A 25,185-nucleotide genomic window follows, 5' to 3' on the forward strand; every position below is an offset into this window, starting at 1 on the left:
ATTGAAATTACTGTGAAAAGCTTTTTCAACCCTCACTTAAGAATGGGAATTAGAAGGAATCGGGATGCAAGTGGTACCTGCATTTTGAACAACTAATAGAGGTGATTTGATTATGTGGAAAAATGGGTATGTCCTTCTCTTCATAGAAACAGAAACCTCATTAAGGGGAAGTGAGAAGATGTCTCTTGTAAGACCATGTGAGTGACAGTTCTGGTCTTGACATCTAGCCAAGTCCACAATGAACTGTCTCCCCTCATTGTATGTGTAACCTTTCTTATATTTTAATTTACCTTATCTTGGTTTATCTCAGCTTATTTTACTTTATTCTACTATTCTATGGTCTACTTCATCTTGTTTTAGCATACTTTATTTATTTGGGTTTTGGTGTAAGTAAATGCATGTTTAATGATATGTATGTACACATAAAACAAAAATGCAGGATTTAAGACACAAGAAAGGTTTCAGCATCAGTCACCAGACATTGTCTCAGGAACATTCAGTTTTGCTCCCACTTGTGTACATATGACACTGCAATCTTGGATTGTACAGACACATATGATTCACTTCTTTTCTCTTTTATCCATTTACACTGACTCCCAGTCCCAGCTTTCTTACACAAGCTGTTTGCCCAACCAGTTGTTCAGCTGCAGCCCTTATCCTTCTCTACTCTCAGTCCTGGCTCCTGGCATCACCAGCCCCAGAAGCTCCAGCCAGGCCATGGCCTTGTCTCCAGGGAGAGCTAGAGCACTGACAGTACACTTCAGTTAACATGACCTAATGCTATTGCTGTAGATGAACATGGTTGGTTTCTTGCAGGGTGACTAAATGCTAAACCATTGCAGGACAGATGGAAGTTCAGTGCTTGGGGATATAACAGAGCATTTTGTAAGAAAAAGTTTATTTCTAAAACTGTTTGCCCAAAGTCTGATGTTTTTAAAAGTAATCTTGCTCCTTCAAGGGAAAAAAAAAAAAAAAAAAAAAAAAAAAAGCAATGTGCCACAAACATCTGGCCTTTTTAATAAGCTTAAATAGCTAAAATCTGAAAGTTATACACACATGAAAATCAGCCATAGAATGGGAAGAGTCACAGAACTGTAGCAATAAATGTTGCTGGCAGTTTTGTCTGTACTTCCATGCAAAGCTCATTTATTTTATTTTTTTCATGCATTTCCAAAAAGAACATTTTCTTTTCTCAGTATCCTCAAACTAGTCATGTTTCTGATGTCAGCTTCCCAAGTTAATGATGCTAGAGCCTCTCATGTTGCTGTGATGAGAACATTTGAGAGCACACTGGTGAAAGATTAATACTGGAACAGAAACCACAGATTGGCAACTAGTTATTTTTATATATTTCTGTGGATCTCGCATGTCACCTGGAGACTATTTAGAAGATTATTTTCCTGGGCTAACATTGTGTTTAAAAATAGCACTTGTATAGTGCCAACTCATTTTAGAGTTGGGTACAAATATTGAGACAAAATCCCAGCTGTTACTGCTTTTGCTGCTAATTTGAGGTGTCAGATCAGAGCTCTACTGCTGTATGTCAGTGAATAAGGCCCCTTGTGAGATCATTATGTTTTCTAACAGTTCAGAGTAATGGATTAATCAGTGCAGCATCAGTTGCTTTCATTATATGCTCGCACGGTAGTTGTGGGCTTTAATTTAAACAGACTGTGGGGAGATCAGAGGACTGAGTCAAAGAGGGGCCCAGGGCTCAGCAGACTGATGGATCCAGTGGAGCTTTGCCTCGTGCCTAGGAAGAGCAAATCCTGGATGCTCGGAGCTGAGGGATCAAGTGCCAAAGCCATTTTGCTTTTTCATCAGAGGCCATGAGAAGTAGTAAATATTTAATTTAATGCAAATTCCTCCTGACCTAAATAGCTGTAAATAGCTCTTTACAACTTTTGAAAGTATAGCTCCTTACTCTCTACAGTCTCTGAGTTAATTACAAGCATTAATCAAGTCTTAGTTTTGTTACTAAATATAGCTTAGATTCAGTTTTTGGAATTGTTAAACTGCCCATGCTGTTAGTTCTACTAAATGGTGTTTCAAGGCTGTCAGGACTCTGAAGCTGTCATCGTGTCCCAACCCAAAGCAGGGGCACCCAGTTCATGCTGTTCCAGCACTCTGCTCCTCCACAAAGCTCAGAAATTGTCACAGAATCATAAAATCATTTGAGTTGGAAGGGACCTTCAAAGGTTATCCAGTACAACTTCCTGCAATGAACAGGGACACCTGCATTCCATCAGGTGCTCAGAGTCTCATCCAGCCTGACCTTGAGTGTCTCCAGGTATGTGACATCCACCGCCTCTCTGGGTAGCCTGTGGCAATGCCTCACCACCATTGCTGTAAAAATTTCTTCCTTATATCCAATCTAAATCTCCTCTCCTTTATCCTGAAACCATTTCCCCTTGTCCTGTCACAGCAGACCCCACTAAAGGGTCCGTCCCCTTCTTTCATACAGCCCCTCTAGATACTGACAGGCTGCTAGCACGTCACCTTGCAGCCTTCTCTTCTCCAGCTGCACAGTCCTAGCTCTCAGCCTGTCCTTGTAGGAGAGGTGTTCCATCCCTTGGATTATTTTTGTGCCCCTCCTCTGGATGCACTCCAGCAGATCAATGTTTCTCCTGTATGAGCACTCCACATCTGGACGCAGTGCTCCAGGTGAGGTCTCACAGTGCAGAGCAGAAGGGCAGATCCCCTCCCTCACCCTGCTGGCCACACTGTGGTGTTTATGCAGCCCAGGATACAGTTGGCTTTCTGGGCTGTGAGGGCACATTGCTGGCTCGTGTCCAGCTTACTATCCACTTGTGCCCCAAGTCCTTTTTGGCAGGGCTGTGCTCTATCATCTTTACGTCCCCCACCTTGTACTGATAGCAGGTGCCAGACTTGGCTCCTCATGAGGTTCCCTGGGCCCACTGCTCAGCCTGTCTAGGTTCTCTGGATGGCATCATGTCCCTCCGGTGTGTCAGCTGCACCACACAGCTTGATGTCATCCACAGACTTGCTGAGGGTGTCCTGCTGTCACAACCTGTCACAGCACCACTATGTTCCCTTCCCATCTTCACTGGCAATCTGGGGCGAGCTGCTCAATCTTTCTTTTTTGCATCAGTTCACCCACTATTGAACAGAAATGACATTATCATGAAAACTATTTACATGAGAGGTTTAATTATGCCTGGAGATGCCTTGGTTAAATCTTAATAAATTTTCCAGTCTCATTTACTGGATGTATAGTTGCACAGGGGATAGGAAGCCTGTAAACCATGGCAGTTATGGGAGAAGTAGTACTTGTGGAGTATGACAGTAATTCACTCTTGGGAATGTTATAAGCCTGCGGATACGCCATTTGTAGCTATCCGTTGCATGCACATAGATAATAATCTTACATTAGGCCCAATTACATGGTGTTATGGACACACAACACACGGATTACATACACAGCCAACGAGCACACTGTGATAAAGCCGTGCTGTAATTGAAGGAGACAGAAGGAAACGTTAGACTTGTTAGCTACCAGCACTGCACTGCCTGACGCGGCTGCTCCCACCCAGCCTGCCTGCCTTGCTTGTCTGCGCCAGGCTCACAGCCCACATCTCACAGGCTCACTTTCACAATAAGGGTTTATCTCACAGCGAGGTAGCTCAGCACCTTATTCTTTCTGCAGCACGTTGTTGTTTGCTTAGCACAAAGCCCACATATACGCCACTGCCAAACGAGGGTTGTTGTTTGCAGGATTCCTGCTATCAAATGATGTGTTTTAGAAACCTGTCTCCTAAGGGTAGAAGTTGGAAAACAAAAACACAATAAACAATCTGGCTCCTTCTCAGATCTTTTTCCTTTTACCTATCACATTACTTGGCAGTGTATAGCACAGTGCTAGATGTGATTGTATGCATATTGGCTTGAGTAACTTGAGATTTTCTTTCTCTGCTGGGTATGAGCATCTGTGGGCCTGATTATTTCTTGCTGGCTGAGAATTTTGGAAATGCTGCAAACTGTGACCCGGCAGAATTCTGGTGTGTATCAAAAACCTGAATGGCCAGCACAGCGACCTCTGGTAACTGTGGAAGATGCTTGTGGACGGCGTGGACAAAAGTGTTAATCAGAAATTTAATCTACCGTATAATTTCTCAATTTGATTAGCTGCTTGTGCTAATCAGCTGCCGAAATGGAATATGAGAGCAAATCAGTCTCTGCTGGAGTCAAAAACCACAGGATGTCTTCGGTTCTGCCCTAATATGACAGGTTTTCCCTATCCCTTTAATTCGAATTCAGTTCAGACTGCAAACAGGAAGCATCGCTGTAGGTGTTGTACTGATGCTCACAAATATGCCTTGAGCTTAGGGAACCTGATATTTGTATAACTTTTTGTTTAATTTTTTGTATAATTTTTACCTTTTGTCAGTGACAAAATAGGACAACGTAACTTTTTTTAGACTGAGATGCATCGATGCATCAGGTATTGTTACTGTCATCAGTGTTATGTGCTTGAGAAAAGAAACCAACTCTTCTACATGTTTTCCACTTGAAATGTGACTGGAGAATGATAATGTGCATTCTACTTATTGAAGTACTAATTGAAGAAATGAAATAGTTAACATTTCAGGTAATTCTGTTATGTTATTTAACATTTTTCTGACATCACTGCCAGAAGATGCTTCTCTAGTATTTAACTGGAACAGAGTGGGAGATGTACTGTAATGAAAGTATTATTATTCCAGATGAATAAGTCAGCAGTCATTCTGATATTCATTATATGCTCTTAATTATATCACTAATTGAATTTCAAGTAAGAGAAACAAAATCTCTGTGTACTCTGTAATTTAAAGAACTGAGCATGTGTGACTGTTGGTCTGACAGCCAGGGATTTCTCTCTGAATTACTCTAAGGGGTGCTTACTGTTCCTGAGGAGTTTAAATAAGATATTTGTATTATTAGTGGGATTCAAAATGTAAATCCTTTCTTTTTCTTTCTTTTTTTTTTCCTTTCCAAACTATCTTTTTTTTCTCTCATTTAGACCTCCTGTATTCCTATTCAAGAGTGTGGAGGGAGGAGTAAAAACTCATCACAGAACCATATAATCCCTAGAGTTGGAAGGGACCTTTAACGGTCATCTAGTCCAACTGCCCTGTCACGAACAGGGACAATGTACCCATGTTATTTAAAAACAAACAAAAGCAGCAATCCACACATGAGAGACATTTCTGTGAGTTGACGATTTTGATTTAATTACACTTAGTATAGAATTAATGACTCTTTGACAGTGAACTACTGTGGTGCATGTGAATTTGGAGCAAGGCAGAAGACAACAGAACTGCAGCTGCATGCTGTTAAATTTGAACAAGGAGTTTGTGAAAGGAGACAGGTAATTGTTATCAAGTCATGGTGGGATTGCAAACTGAACATTCTTTCCTTTACAAAAACCAGATTAGTCAGGGCTATAAATCAGCTTTGTTCTTCAGATGGAAGAACGCAGCACTGTGCGTGCTTCTATCCAGTTTGGGCTACTGGCAGAGAAGTGAGTTAGGAAAGGAGCTCCTCTGGGGTTGTAAATTGAAATCAGTGGGACTATGACAGTACGTACTGCTGGAGGATGTACCACCTCAGAGGCTGCTGATCTCACGTTATGTGTCTTCCAAGTAGTCCTTGGAGGACCCTTAGGACTGCTGCAGTCTGCTTCTGCTTAGCTGGCATGATCTGACAAGGATCACGGCTCAAGGTGGGAAGTTTGCTGGCATAAATAATATTTTATATAACCTCAGTTTCCTGATTCAGCATTTTGGATGCAAATGGTTTACAGGGAGAGGACTTCTAAATAACAGGACAGTGCAAGGGACAAGAGCATTTGGCCTGCGGAAGAGGCAGAAGGCACAAGGCTGGGGAGAACCCCGCAGCATACAAGTTTTGGAGGAAGTTTAGGAGGAAGTTTTTCACTCCGAGGGTGATGAAGCACTGGAACAGGTTGCCCAAGGAGGTTGTGGATGTCCCATCCCTGGAGGCATTCAAGGCCAGGCTGGATGTGACTCTGGGCAGCCTGGTCTGCTGGTTGGTGACCCTGCACATAGCAGGGGGGTTGAAACTAGCTGATCTTTGAGGTCCTTTTCAACCCAGGCCATTCTATGATTCTATAATTCTATGATTCCCCAAACAACACTGAAGGACTCAAGAGATTCTGGTAGTTTTCTTTTTTTTCATAGCTTCCAGATATTTGTGCATCTTTTCTGATAGAATTGAATCTTAGTGGGATAGAAATGAGAGCGGGGCCTTGAAGCTGCTAACAAATGAATGGAGCAGAATTTATTTTTCCTTTCACATTAAGCATGCTGCTCTAGTGTGTGCTTTCCCATCAGGATGCCATTAAAATTGTTACTGGGAAAGCTTCATGTGCATGACAGAAAGCTTTGCAAAATGCCTCTGGAGCACTCCTCTCCCTGATATGTCCCTGTTCATAAGCCAAAGAGTTCTCCCTGTGCTGGGGCAATGCCTGCTGTGCAACCAGCAGCACATTACATTCCTTCAGCTGCAGCTCAGCTGTAGTGCCAGCAGTTCACTGTCAATTAGTGCCCTTTGCAGCATTTGGCCTTTTTGTACTGAAATAATTGCTGTTATCATTGGTACTTTATTGCCTTCATTATATTTAACATTTAAATATCAATGAAATAATATATTAATAAGTCATCTGAGCAGTAGTTATCTGTTAGATTAATCTTTGAAATTTTTGTTAAAGGAGTATATAAATTCAGGATTCTTAGAAGGAGGGTTATGTATTTGTTGATGAATTATGGGATCCCTTTGCATGCTGGGGGCAAAGACTAAGCCTCCTTCATCTAATATTTTGCAAGCAGAAATGCTGTATGTGATTAAAATAATGCTTTGTCTATTAAGCAGAAATATTTTAAGAAATTTAAAAATATTTCTGAATCATTACACCATACTAAAGACGGTGACCTTTCCACACGCAGATGAAGAATTGTGCTGGGAGACAGGGATATGTTCTGTGCCCTTGGCAGGGCAGAGCTCTCTGCCACATCGTGTTCTGCCTGAATCCAGCCTGCATCCTGAAATCACTGCAAAGTCTTTGAATTCCTATGGCTTCCACTGATTCCTGTAGTGCCGTATGTGACCTACTGGAACATCAGCTATGTGTGTGTGATTTAATTTTTGTAAGGTGACTTTACACGCTGCTGTTGTTTATCGGCGCATACCTGAAATCTTCTGACCAAGTGCATAGCTCAATTTTATGTATCAGGCAGCTGCGGCAGGGGGTGAACTACACGTTTATGTTTGCAGAAAATACTGATTCAGTTAGAAATTGCATTTGTGAGTCCCATTTGAACTTTCAAACATGGATGTGATACAAATGGCAAATAAATATGTTGAGGGTTGGGTGTGCTGTACACATGAATGTATCCTTGCTCACGTGCAGAAGTTCTGTTGTATGTGCTTGTTTTGGCTGACTGTCCGCAAAAAGCATTCATCCCACATCATTAGCCAAACAAAGTAATCAAGTGATAGTGAAGGCAGGGTGATATAATCTAATTTAACTTTAATCTGCTAATGTTGTAGACAACGGTTTTGCCAAGGGATTTCTGGGCAGAATTTTGAAATGTTTTTAGCTTGGCACGTGACCAAGAAGGCTAGCTGAGTTCTGAAAACCTTTTCAAGAGCTTTTGGTTAAACTAAGTAAATGCGTATTGTCAGAACAGCAGAATAGTTCAGGGAAGGGTTAGTAGCGTGGTGCTTCAGCAGATCTTCCTTCACCTCATGCACAGACACACCGAAGCACTGCCTCCAACCCAGTGGTGCTGCAGAGCACTGGGCCGTTCCCAACAGAGCAGGGCCTGCTGCGTGCCGCCACACTGTGTGGACACGCGTTCATCTGGGCAGCTGCAGCAGCACAGGGGCTGGGGCCTGCTGACATCTCTCGTGGCAAACGGGCTCTGTGTTTGCACATTTGAAGCCCCGAGCATGGCAATTATGCCTTGTTGGAGTGCTTTCCATTTCCTGTGCCATCTTGATCAACTTTATAGCTTCTAATTTGCTAGAGAGTCATTGATATAATTAGGAGCTACGTAAATGGGAGCAGCACACACAGCTGATGATAATGTAGTCAGTTCATTTTTCATAAGAAGCATTAAGGGGGTCCCTACCAGCAGCTTGAGATCATTTTCTCTTCGAGCTCTATCTCTTTAAGCTCTGCTTTGACAGAGAAGCAGAAATCCTTACGCGCCTGGGTCATGGCATGCTTTATTACAGTCCTTCCTGCTTCCCACATATTTTTTTCATAAGGAAACCAGAGAGATGTACCCATCCGCCTGTGTGTTTTCAGAAAGTCCATTTGAGCTGTCTGGCTGGGTGAGCCAGCTACATTAACAAGCTGTGCGAGGCAGCAGCTCTCATTTTGAGTAAGAGCACTTCAAGTCCAAAGCTTTCATTTTGTGGCATACAAGTTTGACGTGTCTCCAATCAGCTAGCCCCAGATTTTCCAGCAGGGTAGCAGCTTAAAATGTCTGGGTCTGTTTTCAGAGTAGGTAGAATCTTGTTTCCTGTACTCCCTAGTGCTTGGATGTGGTTAATAGTAGCCCTCATCCATTTTTATAGTTATTTGTTATTTGCTCTGAAAATATCTTTCTTGACATGTCACAAATAGTCTGATGTACTGGTCAGCACTGCTTACTGCTGGTGTCAAGCAGATTTGTTGTATGAGTTGAAGCAGCTTGTTTCTGTGAATGGCGTGTTGGTGCAGAGATGTAAATAATTGATCGATCTGTGATTCAATTTTATTTTCTTTTTTCCCCAACAGTACTCTCAACAACAACAACATCACCCGCATTCCTGTTACCAGTTTCAATCACATGCCAAAGATCAGGACTCTGTGAGTAATATCTTTGAATATAATTATAATGGGCTAAGCCAGCACTTGGAGTATTTGTCATCATGTGAGGGCCAGGGCCAGGCCTCAACCTGCAGCGTGGCCCCACTCAGGCTGGCCAGAAAATCAGTTTTTCTACAGCTGATCATCATTCCATTGGAAAATCTCTGATTGGATTAACTGGAAGAAAATAGAAAGACTATAAAATCAGACTGTGTGTATCTCTGGAATTTAGCCATAGCATTTTCTTTAGATAGATTATTCCTTTAGGAAACACACAGCTTCAGAATAAAAGCTTAAAGGAAGTAACTTTGTTTTGACCTCCAAAATCTGAAACCAAACAAGATGCATTTATTCTTAAAAGTAAAGAAAAGGTAATAATAACTAATAACTAGATGAGTTATTTTCGTGCAACTGAAAAATAAAATGAGGCCACGTATGTATATCTAAAGTCATGAGAGGAAAATTAACTGAGTTGAAGGAAATGCCTCTTACTCGTGTCACTCTGTGAAGAATAGCCTCTCATTTACATTTACTTTCATAGAAATTAATGTAAGTATTTAAATGAGAACTACTTTTTTTTTTTTTTTTTTTAGAGTAGAATGGATAAAACAGATAAAGGTAGGGTTAAGGTTCTTGTGCTTTTGCCTTTTCTTCTTCAACCATGGTGGTCCAGCAAATTTGCTTGACTTCTTCAGATCAATCAGTCTTGTCTGTTACCAGAGCTCAATGTGTTCTGCCATTTTCCTTTTAGTTTAATTTCGGAGATGGCTTTGTATATAGCTCCCTGGAGGCTTACACTGACTAATCCTTCTCTGCTGTAATTAAGGGAAGAAGAAAAAAAAATAGAGAAAAAAAAAAGGAAAAAAAAAAAGGAAGGAAGTCATAAATAGGATTTATAAAGGGAAGCTTTTATATTGAATTCTGAGAGCCACATTTTATAGAACATGAATGCTGACCCACTCTAAAAGGATTTGCTGGAAATTTAATTTAGGGTCTGTGGCTAAAAGGGCACCTTTACAAACTTGCATTTGTATTCATTCACCTTATGTTCTGTGAAGGTAGTTTCATCAATATTGAGTGGCATGTTTTAGTCTCCGAAGACTGCCAAATAACATGCAGCATCCTTTCCAGGAGTACAGTGTAAGGATTAAAAAACCAGCATAGGTAGGTGGAAATACAATAAAAAGCTTTAATTTTCTGTATTTCCTTCCATCTGTCTCAACAGAGTCAGAGAAAAGTCATCAAAATAGTAATTAATGTAATACAAGCAAAGGAGTCAAATAGCACTTCCTAATTTCTTCTGCTTCTTCCTATTTAAAATTTTTCTCTCTCTCTGAATCATCACATCTTACAAATAATATTTTATTAATTATAATCATTGATAAGGCAAGTTTGCATAGCTATGTAATACTTTCTGAATATCTTCTGTTCCAATTTTAGGCTAATACTGTTTAGATTTAACACAACCAAATTGTGTTCAAATGGATAGTAACAAAGCTAATGTGGATCTGAGCAGGCATAAAACTGATCAACTTTTGTTCACCAATGAAAAATATTTATATGAAGATTTTTGGGGGAGGGGAAGTTAAAACTGTAGTATTTTCTCTACTTTCCTGGGCCTTATTTCTCTTAGTAACTTTTTCTCCCAGATTAATACACAGCCTCAAGGAACAGTTTCCATGAAATGAAATACCTATCTGAAGCACAATGGCTGAACAACATCCATTGTTTAATCTCTTGGTTGTGGATTCAGGTCAAATGGGTCATTACAGTTCTGCAATTTCCTTAAATAATTATCCAATTTTCTGCTTTCTCAGAAAGCTTCATATTTAGACATAGTTTTAGAAGATCTTATAGGGAACCCTAGCCTGAGTGTTCCTCAAGCAGGGACAAGCCCTCTCTAGCTAAGGCCCAGCACGGTGCAGATGGTGTTTTCCCTCTATATCTCTGTTACATGTTATGGGATCCATTAGCAGGATGTTTGGGGCTGCCTGTGCCATGGCTGCCTTTGCCATGGTGGTTTTGTGGATAAACAGCTTTTTTGTCATAGCACTCAAAACGATCTGCTCATTTAAGAACAGAGCAGGAAAAATAAAGACCGTATTCAACTTGAATGTGACCTCTCAGGAGAAAAAGAAATAATAATTAAAAAAAGCTAGTAAGATTTGAAGCACTTGAAGAATTGTTTAAGAGAATCAACTCTCCTGTGCAACCTTTTTCATTGTCTTGTCTTTCCTTCTGCTAAGCTTCATTGATCTTTTAACTTTGATTGGAAGTGACAGGAATTAGTTTTTATTGATCTGCTTTCCTTTGCTTGAAACAGCTTTATTTATATTAAAGCATGTCCCTCATACTTATTTGCTTAATGGTAAATATCCCATTATCTCTGCACTTTGACTGCTGAGATAGGTTATTTATTTATTTTTTTCATTATTTTTATTAAAGGGTAAACTGAATTTGTCCTGAATCACTTCATCGCTTTTCATGCTTGCAGAGAATCAGTGTATCAAACTACTTGTGGCTATTAATTATTAATTAATTAATTATTGATAATTTAACTATTAATTATCAAAAAACATATTCCCGTATGCCCTGTTAAGCTTGATGGTCTGAGCTCCTCTCAAAAGCAGGCTGTGGAAAAGTTGAATGATCAAAACGGTAGAGCTCTGCTGATGCCCTCACCAGTGGAGCTGGTTAGGGGGTGACAGTTCACACCACTAACACTGGGAAACCCAAAAACTAATTATACACATTTAATGAGAGGAAAAATAAAACAAACCTCACCAACTCACTGATTTGGGAAGATGCCCCTTTTGTGAAAAGCAAATGTAATATTCCCTCCTGCCTACCATACCCGGGATGCAGGGAATGGGCCAGACTCCAGCTGCTGAAGGAGGGTCATTCACACCATCATAGCTGACTGCCATGGCCATGGGAAGGGACAACACTCTGAGCATGTAAATGCAATGCTTTCTTTAACAATTAGAGCAGAATTGCTGTACGTAGGATAATTTCTGACTAGATGTTATTTGCTTCCCTTTCTTTGTAAATGTATTTATTTGCTTTCAATCGACACAAAGTGTTCCAGACAGATTAATAACAATACATTTTACTAGAAATCTAACTTACTGCAGTGTTGATTAAATAGCTTTATAATCTCTAAAAAACCCAATGTTTTGTAGCCATCCTTCTAAAACGATTACACTTCACAGCCCTCCCAGGAGGTGCTTTCCATCTCCACAGAGCAAACTCAGTCCCAGGTCTGCACCCGCCAGCCATGGCTGCCCACCCCAGCATACAGACTGGGAGCCACACCAGAGCTGGCAGCAGGAAGGGCTCACAGACAGACAGACACCTTCCCTGCTGGACAGACAAGGCTAAATCCAGCAACACCAATTGGGGTTGTCTTTTTTGTGTGTAATGCCTGTAATACCAGTGAATAATGCTTTGTCTAACCATTTCTGACAGATCTGTTTTATCATTTCAGCTTTGCTGTAATACTGCAAATATATGAGTCATTACAAAGGATGAAATAATTAACATCTTGGGCCTTTGTTTTGACCTAAACTTTGGTAGCTATTAAAAATACCAAATTCACTCTCTGAACGCATCATAATGTGGCAGACTTATTTTTTCCCAGTGTGATCATGCTTCTGGAAGTGTGCAGTGCCAGGCATGAGGCGTGTGGAAGGGAGCACTGCTGAGGGCCCTTCTTCATCACGAGCCCTGTGTGGAATCTAAATACTTGTCTTAAATTGCCAGAGTAAAAAGAGCATTGGTGAATTCATATAGGCAACACAGGAACATGCAAGGGATCAATAGAGCCTCTGCAGATCTTTGATTAGGTTTTATTTGATTACTATTTCTCGTTTATTTAAAAAGGAGAGAGGAGAGAAGAATTACTTATCATCTGTTTTTTCAGCCTGGTCCTCTTATTTGTTTAAAGGATGCCTTTAAATTCACTCAATTCCATCTCATTCATGCAGTTACTTCTGAAATGAAGTCATAGGCAAAATGATTACTTGGAGGCCTCTAAAGTTCAGTATTTTCTTTTCTCCAGAATGGTTGTGATTACACAGTTATGAAAAACAGTTGAATTTTTATGCGGATGTTTCTGTGTATGTTATGGCAGAGTAGACAGCTGAGACCTGGCTGAGCTGGAGCCAGTAACCTTCATTGATCCCTGTTACACTGCGGAGAAGAGGCAGGCAGCCTCGTACTTGTTTGCTGTGCTTTGTGCCTTCCGTTATAACACCGCTGGTAACTCTGGGGCGCTTCCCTGTGTTGTAGGCGGCTGCATTCCAACTTCCTGCACTGCGACTGCCACCTGGCCTGGCTGTCCGACTGGCTGCGGCAGCGACGCACCATCGGGCAGTTCACCTTCTGCCTGGCGCCGGTCAGCCTGCGGGGCTTCCTTGTGGCCGAGGTGCAGAAAAAGGACTTCGTCTGCTCTGGTAATGATACCAATTTGTTTCTCTATCAGCAGACGGCTTTGTATTGATACTAGCATAAAAACAGGGAATGGAAAATGATTGTGTTGTATCTGAATGCCGCTCTGTAGCACTGCTGTTTTATTTTTATCGTAGCTAAACTGTGTAATAATAGATCAAGTTGTTGTTTTTCTCAGCTTTATGTGAATTATTGGATTTCAGTTAATAATTCAGTTCTCAAATTATTATTTTTTTCCTTCAGTATTGGCAATGATATCAACAAAAGTAATCAGCTAAGTGGAGATAATTTGGCTTTTCGCAGGAGAAGAGCTGTACAGCTGACTGGAATATAAAGGAAAGGAAATAGAAAATGCTAATCTGAATCTGTTGATAAATGATTGGATTATGGAATGGCGGGGGCAGATTTTATCCCTGGGACCGAAGGAGGATTCTTCAGGAGCCAAAGCATTTCACTGTCTACAAGTTTCCTTGTATATAAATGAAGCTGATGGCCAATTTGCAAATTATGTGTCTATATATTAGGCCCATTCATCAAGCCTCCAGATCTGCACTTGACTTTTGTGATAGAAATGCGTGTTACGCAAGAAAAAAAACATGTAGAAAAATTGGAAAAAAATCTCTAGATTCGACTGAAAAGTTCTGGCAGAGGAAAGACATAAGAGCATGTATGCTGTGAAAAAAAGTTAAGATATCAGACACAATTTTGGAGATAATCTGGCAGACAAAATGGTAAAATTTGCAGGTCTACAGCCTGGTGTGTTAGACTGCAGTGTTACAAGATGCACAGAAGCATACAGCACTTGTATGTTATCCAGGCCTACTGGTGGTGACAGCAGTCACGCTAGCCAAACACACTGTGGGCCTAAGAGATAAGCCAAACACACAAAAGCAGTATGAAACAGGAAAGGAAGAGGTACAGCTATGGTCACTTCTTTCATTAGAAATTACAGTTGGGAATACTGACCTGAATCAGGCAGGAAGCAAGCATGGAGATGTAGCAGGTCAGCACTCAGCAGCTGTATTAGTGCCAAGCCCGTATGTGTCTGAAGAAGATAGGTCCCTCCTATTGCATATTTTAAATTAAAGGCCTGTAGATCAGCCAAACAAAATAAATTAAAGGAACATAGCATACAGTAAGCTTTAGCATAATAAGTCCCAAGGCCCCTGAACTCACCTTAGATGTTTGAGTTGAAGAAGACAGAGTTTGTTTGTAGGGAAGTTGCATTGTACTTAAATGTACCTTACCTGACATTACAGTAAAACACCAATATATTTTGATACCTGCCTTGGCTTGCCTAGTTAGATATGTTTGTAAACATGAAAGTTTTTCTAAAGAGAGTAAATACAAAAACTGCATAACAGGTGTCTCAAGGATTCCTTCTGCTGTTTTGTACTTGTGTTTGCTTATTTGTCAGTCGCCATCTGTGAGTCCACTCCCTAAAGCATCTCTTGATGCATGCCTTGACTCTTTTGTATGTAAGTTCATTTACATGCAACAAAGAGAGAAATGGTTCTACTTTGAGAAGAGATGTTTGATCCCAAGCTTGACAATATCATAGCTGGTAAATTAATGTCCAGCCCTGGAGGTTGCAGGAAGTGTTGTGGGCACATGGAAAATGAAGTTGTGCACCAGTGATTTTTGTGGCATGATTTTTAGGAGGGCTGAGCTTCTTCTGTGCAGTTGAGGAGATCTGAAAATGCCCAGAATATCTGAAAAACAAACAAAACACATCAAAAGCTTGGCAAAAAGAAAAATTTAGAGATCTGACAATCTTGGCAGAGGAAGTATAAAAATAAGAGGATAATTGATTGAGCTATTAGCAGAATCTCATTTTACCAAAGATGTAACTTGAGCATGTCTGTCCTGCAAAATGAAGTTTCAGATGGAGGGTGAGTTCAGTTATTTGGATTTATGATTTAGTGATCTGAAAGGAAAAAAAATTGGTTTAAATCAGGAGAGGAGACAATAATTGCTGAATGTGAAATCTAACATGGACAGAACTCATCAAAATGGAGTTTTCTGTGCAGCCTTTTACTTCCAAAGGAAAAAAGATTAACAGCTGCATGTTGGACCAAGAATGTAAAAGAGAACTCTCAAAATTGCCCTGCTTTTTATTAAAGCATAAATTAATAAAAACTAAAGGAAAGAAACTTCCGGTGAGACTGTTCATACACTGCATCCCTTAGCCTTCATCTGGGAAATCACACATTCTGATAAAGCAGTACATTTGAAGAGCTTGTTTTAGTGGAGGATTTAGCAGAGAACTCAGTATCTGCTGCTTTCACAAAAAACCTACATGGATCGTCAGTTTAAAGAGATTATAAATCTTCTCTGCTTCTTATTACAGGTCTTACTGCTGATTTTACAGCTTCATTTGTTCCTGTTTGACTATGAAGTCACACTAGAACAGGAGGTGAATGGTGGACTGAACTTGTCCCTCTGCAAAGGAACTTTATACTGTTTAAGATTATATGAATCACTGTAACTACCCTCTAGCTGGCAGTGAAAGCTTCTTTGCATCATACTTACGAAGTGCTGAAATACAGTGTACTGAACTACTTTGTTTTAATACACGCTCAGAATTTCAAGTACTTGTATTTTTATGGCAGTGGGAATACATTACAGAAGAAGAAAAATCTCAACTTTTCCTCCACTATAAAATGGGCTTTATCAGAGTACTCCAGTTCAAAGCTTGTACTGCTGCATATTTCAGAATAGAAAGAGGAGAATTAGATAATGTAGGGAAGGTAGAAAAATAACCCTGTTCAACAACTTCTGGTTGTTTTTTGAATCCTGTGCAAAAATACTTTTTTGTTAAATCCTTTTATGACAAACACTGCTTCTGAAACAAATTTTGAATGCTTCATAGCAAAGAGTAATGTAAACTGGAGAAGAAGAGGTGAAACCTGACAGAGATGTGCTATAACCAGAACCCAAGTTTATTGTTTCCTTCTGGACACAGTGCTGTCTGTCCTGTACAGTCAGGTTTATTAGCACTGTGTACAAGGTCTCTCAACATAACACTGCTGAAATCAGAGATATGTGCCAATATACCTGTATAAACTGAAGCTATTTTTTTTTTTTTTCAAAAAATACCTGTCAGCTTGAGCATGTAAATTATAAAAATATTAATTCAAATGGCACTTGCAGGCAAGTGGTGAGTAGTAGGAAAGCTATTCCAGATCTCACTTGCTCGTGCCCATGAGCACTTGACTGAGAATTGTAGGTTAATGTGTAGGATTAAATAATGTGCAGTTGCCTGGAGAAAGGTTTGCAAATATGTCAAATTGGATTTGTGTTTCTGATGAGGCAGGGGAAGGGTCATTAACAGAACCGAGCAGGGTTGGGACTGGCTGGCCTCTCAGCACTGGGGAGAGCACTGCGTACTTCTGGCAGTCCTGTCACCCACCAGAATCTTCTGGGTGGCTCTTCAGCAAACTGTCTCCTCTTTGTACAGGAATCTCTCCTCCTGAGCCACCCTGACAGAGCAGCCTGCCTGGATCTGGGCCTTAAAACTATCTGTTCCAAAAGAAATCTTCAAGGATACCCTAGCCCTATGCAGCTTTGATTCAAAGAACTCAGAAGTGTGTGATTCTGCAGCTCCTAAAAAAAGCCAAAATGTTGTGGAAGGGGCTAATTTGGCACCAGAGCTTGAGTGTCTCAGCCGATGAGCTGCAAATAGGAGGGGATGTATCTCCACTCTCTCTCTTCACTATAACCTTGCAATTCACTTCCATGTTGCTGTGACAGGAGAGAGGGGAGCAAAGATTTGATGACAGTTGAAATACTACCTGCACTGTGATGCCTGGGAACTGTTTATATTCCCTTAACTAGCAGAGAAGCATCTGTGTGTGTGCTGTCATATCCTCAGTAAACCTCAGAGCCTTCCAGTCTTTGCTTGGATCAAACCATGTTTCCTTTCCATGTTCAGATTTTTCATGGCCTCTTTCTTGGCTCTTTCTCTCTGTCTATTTGTCCTTCTCTGCACCCTCTCTTCCAAGCTCCCTTAGGATAATGTTTCTATTTTATTTTGCTCTCTCGTGAGTTGTATTATTGCTCCTTGATTTTTCTTCTACCTGCTCTTCTTGATGCTGAAATTAATCTAGATCTTGATCAGTTATGTCAGGTCATGTAGTGTTTTCTCACTCACATTAGCACATCTGTAAAGCTTTGCAAACTGAAGTAGAGGGTTCATGAAGTCACACCATCAATAGCACCTTATTTCTTAATTTTGCATTAAATCAGTGAAAGTTCACTAGGAGTTGCACCAGAAGTTGAGGCAAGGGAGTAATAAAGAGCCAAATGTACAGTGATTTCTGTCTAAATAAACTGATACTGAATTTAAGAAAATACTGGGCAGATCCGAATCTTGGTTGAAGATCTAGTTTCTGTATTATACTCTGAAACTGCAGCTGAGATACAAAATAATGAAAATATGTTAGCTTCCTGTCACTTAATGCAGACGAGAAGCTGGAAGGAGGAAGCAGATTTATTTGTTTAGGTGAGGTCAGATGGTCTTAAAATATAGTTGTTACTATCTGGCCCACAACACAAAACTCAATGGACTATCTTTCTCCATCTTACTCTTAATAACTTCATAGCATATTGTTGAGGAGAAAACCAACAACGAGTAACTAATAAAATATCACTCCTCAAGCTTAGTGTCTTAATGAGAACATTCAGAAGATGCCAAAGGAAAAGTGTGTGGAGAGGGGAACTCCTCCCCATCTGTTCCTATTTAAAAAGCTGCACAATGGTATATCTGCATAATTAGCAGTGGGTCTGTTTCTTTCAGCATGGGATGTAGAGGTACTGCCAGCATGAAAGACTGGCGCTTCCTGGAAACTAAAAAGCAGGGAGGAATGTTTCCTAATGATTCAAGCTTTGCCAGCGCAGGGCAGCAGTTACTGCTCCTGAGGGAGCAGGGTGATTTCTCCCCATGCAGCATACCCTAGATCTTGAAGAGTAGGGCTGCTAATGGCCCTTAGGCTTAGTGGTCACAAGAAGCTGAAGAAACAAAGTAGGAAGAGGAGGCCTTTTTCGGTGTGTGTCTGAATTCTCATCTTTTGCCTTGTGGACATCCTCATTGTACAGCTGTTCTATTGCTTTTAAATGTGAGCTGAAGCATTTTGTCTGGATCTGACCTCTTTCCCAAAGAGTGACCTGTGAGTTGTATTAGACAAATATCATCTTTTTTTCTCACTGTTGTTTTAGGTTTTAGGAATCCAGCAGAGATTCAGTAAGTGCTCTTTACAATGGGGTCTCAGAACTTTCAGTACTGTGTGACTTCTAAAGACTTTTGGGGGAAAAAAAAAAAGAAAAAAAAAAGCAACAAAACAAAAGCTTTATATTCTTAGAAACTTTTTGTGGAACTCTGATTGAATTTTTATCTCCTGTTATAATTTGGCAGCACAAACTAACATTGAGATCTAGTCTAAAGAAACATTTCAATGCCGTGCATTCATTAGCTGCTCTAGAAGTGAGAACCTGCAGGAGGTTTGCAGAGATACTCATCACTATTTACCTGACTTTGTTGCCTGATTACACTGAGTTTCCCATTACTGACTTAAATTTACTGTAGCATTAGCAGTTACATGAGTTTATACTCTAAGAACCTACTTCTTGCATTGCTTCATGGGCAAGATACCACATATGGTGTTATTTATGCAAATCTGAGGGTAAAATTCATATTTATTCAGGCACTTAATATATCTTTGAAGACCAAAGCTTAAAATTGGCTTTAAATTACAGTAAATTTAGTTTTACAGTCACACAATTATGTCTGTACCTTTTTAGTATGACTACCTCTGTTCTGGAATTCTCTTTCCCCAGAGCAGTATGTGTAGTTCTTAAATGCTTGTTTAAAACTGGCAGATTCAGGTATAATTATTCATCCACTTGGCTTTTGAACTGTTGCTCTAAGAATAATAATGTGATTAGGTTTCATGTTTACATGCAGAAATAGTGGCTTGTTTTATTAGTAGTGCAATAATGCTATTTTGGAGTTCAGTGGGAGCGCACCATGATGCTCAGTGCTGAGTTGGGTGGATACCATGAGCTGTGGCACAGGTCACAGCAGCAGAAAGGCGCTGGGGAACCCTACAGAAACCTATCTGTATAAACCCAGAGAACCAAATACATGCTAGCAACTTTCCTCAGGGCATGATAGTCAGAACGGTAGGTTCTGGCTGCTGCTAGGAAAGTAGATCTACGTTGTCAGGACAGAGAAAGATATTCAAAGAACAGCTTTGTCACAGTTTTGTAATGACTTCAATTGTCTCACAGATTCTGTTGCAGTTTTATTAATCCCTCAGAAGAAGAAATTACCCATTAGACCTCGGTTGTTGCAAGTGAACTTGCTTTTTGTTCTACTTTATTACATTTCATTTAGAAATACTGCATGCAGTTTGAGGGTTATCGTTGTTAATGAAATAATTGCAAATAGTGTCCTTAGGGTAAAACACTATGATGTGAGGTCTATTTTCAGTGGTCTCACTTTATCAGGGCATCTCAAAACATCCAAAATAGGACTTTTGTAGAAGAGGCTTTGATTATTACACAAAGGAAAGCCTTCCTTTCACTTCCTTTAGATATTTTCTTCTTTATTATTCAATATTTATTTGTAAACCAATTAGTACTGAGTGTGCCTACAGAAGAGTTACATTCTCTTGCCATGAATTTTTAACAGATAAACTTACTGTTTGGGAATGTTCAACAAAACAGTGAACTTGAATCCAATAATGAATATTCACAAGCTGTTTTTTGCAGACAGTGAAGTTGGTGGTATCAACATCATCAGTTGAGGCCTAAGTCACTAATCATAAATTCTTAATGCTGTGCTCAGTGAAAATCGGTTGAACCAAGGATGAAAATATTTGCATAAACCATTTATTGTACATTCCTATAGAATAAACATCCAGCTTTTTCCTCCATTATGGGGTATTTGCCATTGTTAAAGAAGGGGAAAAATTGGAGATAGTTGTGATTGTCTTTCTCATATCTGTCTGCAGGACTATGCATGTTCAGTTGTATTTGAATGCTGGGTTGTAAGCACTATTCAAAGCAATACATCTGTTTTAGGTATCTTTTAGAGGTTTTGTTAGTGAAGCCCAGTGAAAGCTCTTGTAGTAGTAATTGATTTCAGATGTCCCAGTATTGTAATAAGTTATTTAATTACACCACAAAAGGTCATAACATACCCGCAGATCTGCAATACTTGTACTGTTTTGTTTATTGATCAATAGTTTAATGTCTGCCATACTTAAAAGGATTTAAAGTCACCACAGACTTCTAACCATTAAATCCTGTCAGATTTTCTTGAAATCCATCAATACTTTCTTACTAATAACTAGAATTTTTCTGTTAGAAGAGAGCTGCTGCAAGGGCATTGGATAGGTGAGGAGGTAATAAAGCATACTACTTAGCATGCCGTAAATGGGTGTCAGTGCAAATGAGATTTAGTTTATTTAGTCATTGCAAAATTTATTTTAAAGCCTTGTGACATTTAAACTCTTCATTTCTACTCCATAATCATTCTGTGCTAATTGTAATATCAGTCTATTTGCTGGTCTTAAAAGGCTAGAGGCCAATGAGACACTTACTTGAAAAGAGCACTTAATTCCTCCATAAACTGCAGAGTTCTGAGTCTCTCCCCATCTCTGCTCTCTCTCTAACCTGAAGGATGAAAATGTAATGTAAAGCATTGCGGGCTGATGAAATGCCAAATATCAAACTACCCTCTCATGGAGATGCCAGCCCATTACATCAAGCACAAAAAGCATAGTAATTTTTGTCAATAGCGTTCCTCTTCTAACTTCCACATTCTGATAGGGTAATTTTTATATAACAACATGTATAACTGTGTTGATGATTTATAAGAATTAGAGAAAAATATAGCTACGATGGCAAATTAGTGCTTCTGTGAAATTGAGAAAAAAAAATCTGAAACGATAAGGTGACAGCAAGACCTTTGGAAAGCAAATGGCATAAATGCAACTGACTTGTCCATTGCTGTTTCCACCACAGCTGTGAAGAACACAAACAGGATTCCTGAAATACTTACGATTTTCCCAGGTCTTTTCTTTTCAGGAAGTATTGGCAGCAAAAGGAAAATGCAGTTTTAGATTTCAGATATTCTTTTTATTGCATTGAGGTCATCAATATGTCATTATTCTCATCCTCTAGTAGCTATAGAATTCAAATCCAAATTTTAATTTTCTGAACTTCAAACTCCATAGCCTACATAGACTTGTTTTTTACCATCTCTCTACATGTATGCAAACATTAAACTAATTAAACTCTCTTCGATTTTTTGGTGCTTTAATTCAGTAGATCTACTGTGTCGCTAAGCCAAGATCCTAATTTAGTGGAATCAGCTAAATAAAATATTAAATGCTGTTTACAGCATTATTAATGAGATCTTTTCTTTATCAGTTTAATGATTTAGTAAAAGCTGATGTAATAAGGGCTAGATCCCTGCTCAGTGTGCATCCATAATACGTATTTTGGCCTTTGCAAAAGAAAAACATCAATAAAACCACTGGATGCTACAGATTGACAGTTTGTTCAAAAGTCTTTTTATTCTGTTAAAATGTTCAGAAGTCTACAATCTAGATGTATTTTTGCTTCTGAAGGAGGAATTTCAGTGACTGTACAGGGTTGCATTCAGTATGGATCAAAGTATTTTTACACTGAGCATAAAATGTCAGTGAGCAGTGACAGGAGTACTAGATATTTTGAGGCTCTCCAATAATTCAGGTTTATAATAAGAAATTAAGTTTATAAAAACAGTCATTTTTCCATGCTTTTTAAAGTAAAATTAAAAAAAAATAAAAATAAAAAAAAGGAATCACTCATTATATGTGGGGAATAGAGCCACATGAATACAGCCTTTCTTCACTTTTTGCTTCACTTTTTTCAGCAGAAGTTAGATCCTGTAACATTACGCATCTTCAGTGCTATTTTATCCAATTTCAGCTCCACATGCACTAGGAATAAACTTGTTACATGGCTTTCTCTCTTTCTTTTGGCTCAGTGTACCTCTATGGCTAACTAATTGGTGGCTTTGCTTTTGGTTTGGTTTGGTTTTGCACACTAGCCCTAGATCAGCATTTTGTTCACATTGCACTTCCTCTTTCCTAGTGGAAAAGCAGCAGTAAATGGTCTTAGCTCCAAATGCAGGGTAAATTAAAAGACTCCCAGTGGCTTCAGTCAGCGATCCTTCTTTGTCAGGTCCTTCTTTGGAGAGGATGTGGAAGGTGTAGCAGCCAGCACAAATAGCTTAGCTTATCACCTTCCATTCAAACATTTTCTGGAAAGCTCTGAGATACTGTAATGGGACGTTCATTAGCACCTTGTCACTGATGCTACTTGTTTTCTGTGTAAGGAAGATTGGTTTTTCTTCTGTTTTGTCATGCTCTTCAGAGCATCTAATATAATAACCTCCTTTCAAAGTGTTCCATTAGCACACAGCACTCAGCAGTACTGTGGTGCACAAAATATGGAGGTGATGAGCTGAGCTCTGCTGAGTCTTGTACTAGATCCTGATTTAAATACAGCAGAGTTGGGAACAGGCTCTTAAAACTCCAACTGGCAGTAATTCAGGGTTTTCTTGACATTGTGCCCTGATGAAAAGGGAGTTTATTAAAGCTTCTGTAACCCACAGCAGTATGTTGTAGTGGTATAACTGCAAAATGCCTTTTCCTCTCTTTACAAATCTCTTCAGCAAGCATAGTTATTGTGTGTGATAGAAGTTGTGTAGAAGACTTGACCTTGCTGCCAATTTTCCTTTTGCCTTCTGGAGAGCAAGGGTTGTTCTGAAGTGTTCCTTCCCACTCCGAGGATTTCTCCCAGTCTGGAAAGGCTTGATGTGTTTAGTTTGCACTTTTCATTGTTCCTTTTGTTTTGGACAGCACACCACAATGTAGACAGACAAAGGAAACAAGTAAAAATTGTGTGGTGAGGTTGTAAAAACAAAGCTCCTGTTCCTATGTGGAGATAGCAGAGGCTCCTGTGCATTTTGAAATGCTATAATCCACTTCTGGAAGCATTCACAGTTAAAATCTTACAGAAACCTTGGACATAGTGAAAGGCAGAGCTGGCAGTGCTTTTGGTGATATGCAGCAGAGCTCCATTAATTTTTGAAGGAATTCTATTAATTCACAATGATGATATGTCTGCCCTGCATTTTTATGGCCAGAAGACAGGCCCAGTAGAGCTGCTTGTCTTGTCTGCTGTACATGTATGTTTTTAACTAGTGAAGCGTAGGGATTTTTTTTATTCAAGTAGCTAGAATTTAAGCACTGTATTACACACATGCTCACATATTTGGACTGTGTTTAGACAGTGTCTATTAAGATTTTGGAACTGAAACTTGTCAATGTTCAGGTTGTCCGATAAAAAATATGAAGTTGATTCCTTGAGCATATGCACCAGAATTTAGATTTTAATTACACTACTGAATTATTTTTATACTCTGTTTTTGCCTAACTGGTTCTGCAGGGTGAAGCTGTTCTAGGATTCAAACCATCTGTGTGTTGAGATAAAGGCTGTTGCTTGTAAACTGCTTATCTGTAGCTGTCAGAAAAGTTGGAAAGTGGATTGTGAGTGCAACAGGGTATTTTAGCAAAGAGAAGGCATCATCTCATGATGAAAGCTCCACACTCTCACGGAGGATGAATGTGACTCCTACCCATACCACAGATGTCCTCTGACGTTTTTTTTTTAAGATGGTCACTACCATTGAAAATTCAATTTTTAGACTCCTGAACTGGAGTTCTAAGGGCTGGTCTGCCAAACAAGAGTCACTCACAGGTCTCATAAGCATCAAAAAAAAAGATGTATTTAAAACATACAGTGCTTTGAAACTTAACTTTTTCTTTTGCTGTCCTGACTGTAAGTCCACTGATGATGCATTAAAAAGAAATTTCAAATGCAATACTACAATTCTGCAACATTTCTTACAAAATTGAAATCACAGAATACCTTGGCTGGGAAGGACCTTAAAGCTCACCTAGTTCCACCCCATTGCTGTGGGCAGGGTTGCCACTCCTTAGACCTGGCTGCCTGGAGCTTCTTGCTCTTCCAGGAACACACACTGGGACCAGCTCTGCTTCTGGTATTGTCACAAGCAGCATTTCAGAAAACAGTAGATAGTCTGCCAGCAACATCTGAACAGCAGTGTTAAGATCGTGTTCTTCCCCATGTGCACAAAGCCTTCTAGCTGCTACTCTTCAAAAGCAGTTCTTACATATTATGTTTTCCAAATATCTTGGCTACTTATCAGATATTTATGTCATACTCAGATTTTGATGAATATATGCATATGTACATTTGCTTTACAATGAGTTGACTTTGCTGTGCACAATTAAGGGGTAAACCAGAGGATATTTAGGCATAAATCAACACAGTTTGTAAGAATGTTGCAATGTGTACACGTACATAAAATATTTTAATTGACACAATAATATACCCTGCAGTTACATTTTATGAGTGTCCATCATGTGCCTTTTCCAAGACAAACCCCAGGCACTGTGTGTAGCTTGCCATGTTTTCACATTATTTGTGATACCACAGTTAAGGTGATTATAATCTACATCATCTAGGAAAGTACCAGTTTTTCTGATTTCTCTTATCATTTTGTCACATCTTACCACCAGAAGCATTTGTATTCAGTCCTTTGTGTCTGGTCACAGCTCAAAAAGATACTCGAGGTTTCTTTTGTTATATGCAGCTTGGAAGTGTGACTTACCATAATTACATCAGTAGCTGCTTCATCTTGATAAAATTAATTAGAGTGGCAAAACCTTTTTCTTTGTGTGTGTGTACATTAAAATTTAAAAAATTTTAGATGTAAG

The 25,185-nt window shown here is 39.5% G+C and overlaps 1 protein-coding gene across 5 annotated transcripts in view; it reads left to right on the top strand.

Annotated features, from left to right (window-relative positions):
• SLIT3 (slit guidance ligand 3) overlaps positions 1-25,185 on the top strand; it is a 484,215-nt gene that overhangs the window by 293,508 nt on the left and 165,522 nt on the right. For all 5 annotated transcript variants that reach the window (XM_085236326.1, XM_085236325.1, XM_085236329.1 and 2 more), the window contains 2 exons: positions 8,807-8,878; positions 13,169-13,332. In XM_085236326.1, the coding sequence (XP_085092452.1) occupies positions 8,807-8,878; positions 13,169-13,332 (236 nt within the window). The remainder of the gene's footprint in view (positions 1-8,806; positions 8,879-13,168; positions 13,333-25,185) is intronic.

This window comes from Meleagris gallopavo, chromosome 15, assembly GCF_905368555.1.
Source record: "Meleagris gallopavo chromosome 15, MGAL_WU_HG_1.1, whole genome shotgun sequence".
NCBI lineage: Eukaryota > Metazoa > Chordata > Aves > Galliformes > Phasianidae > Meleagris > Meleagris gallopavo.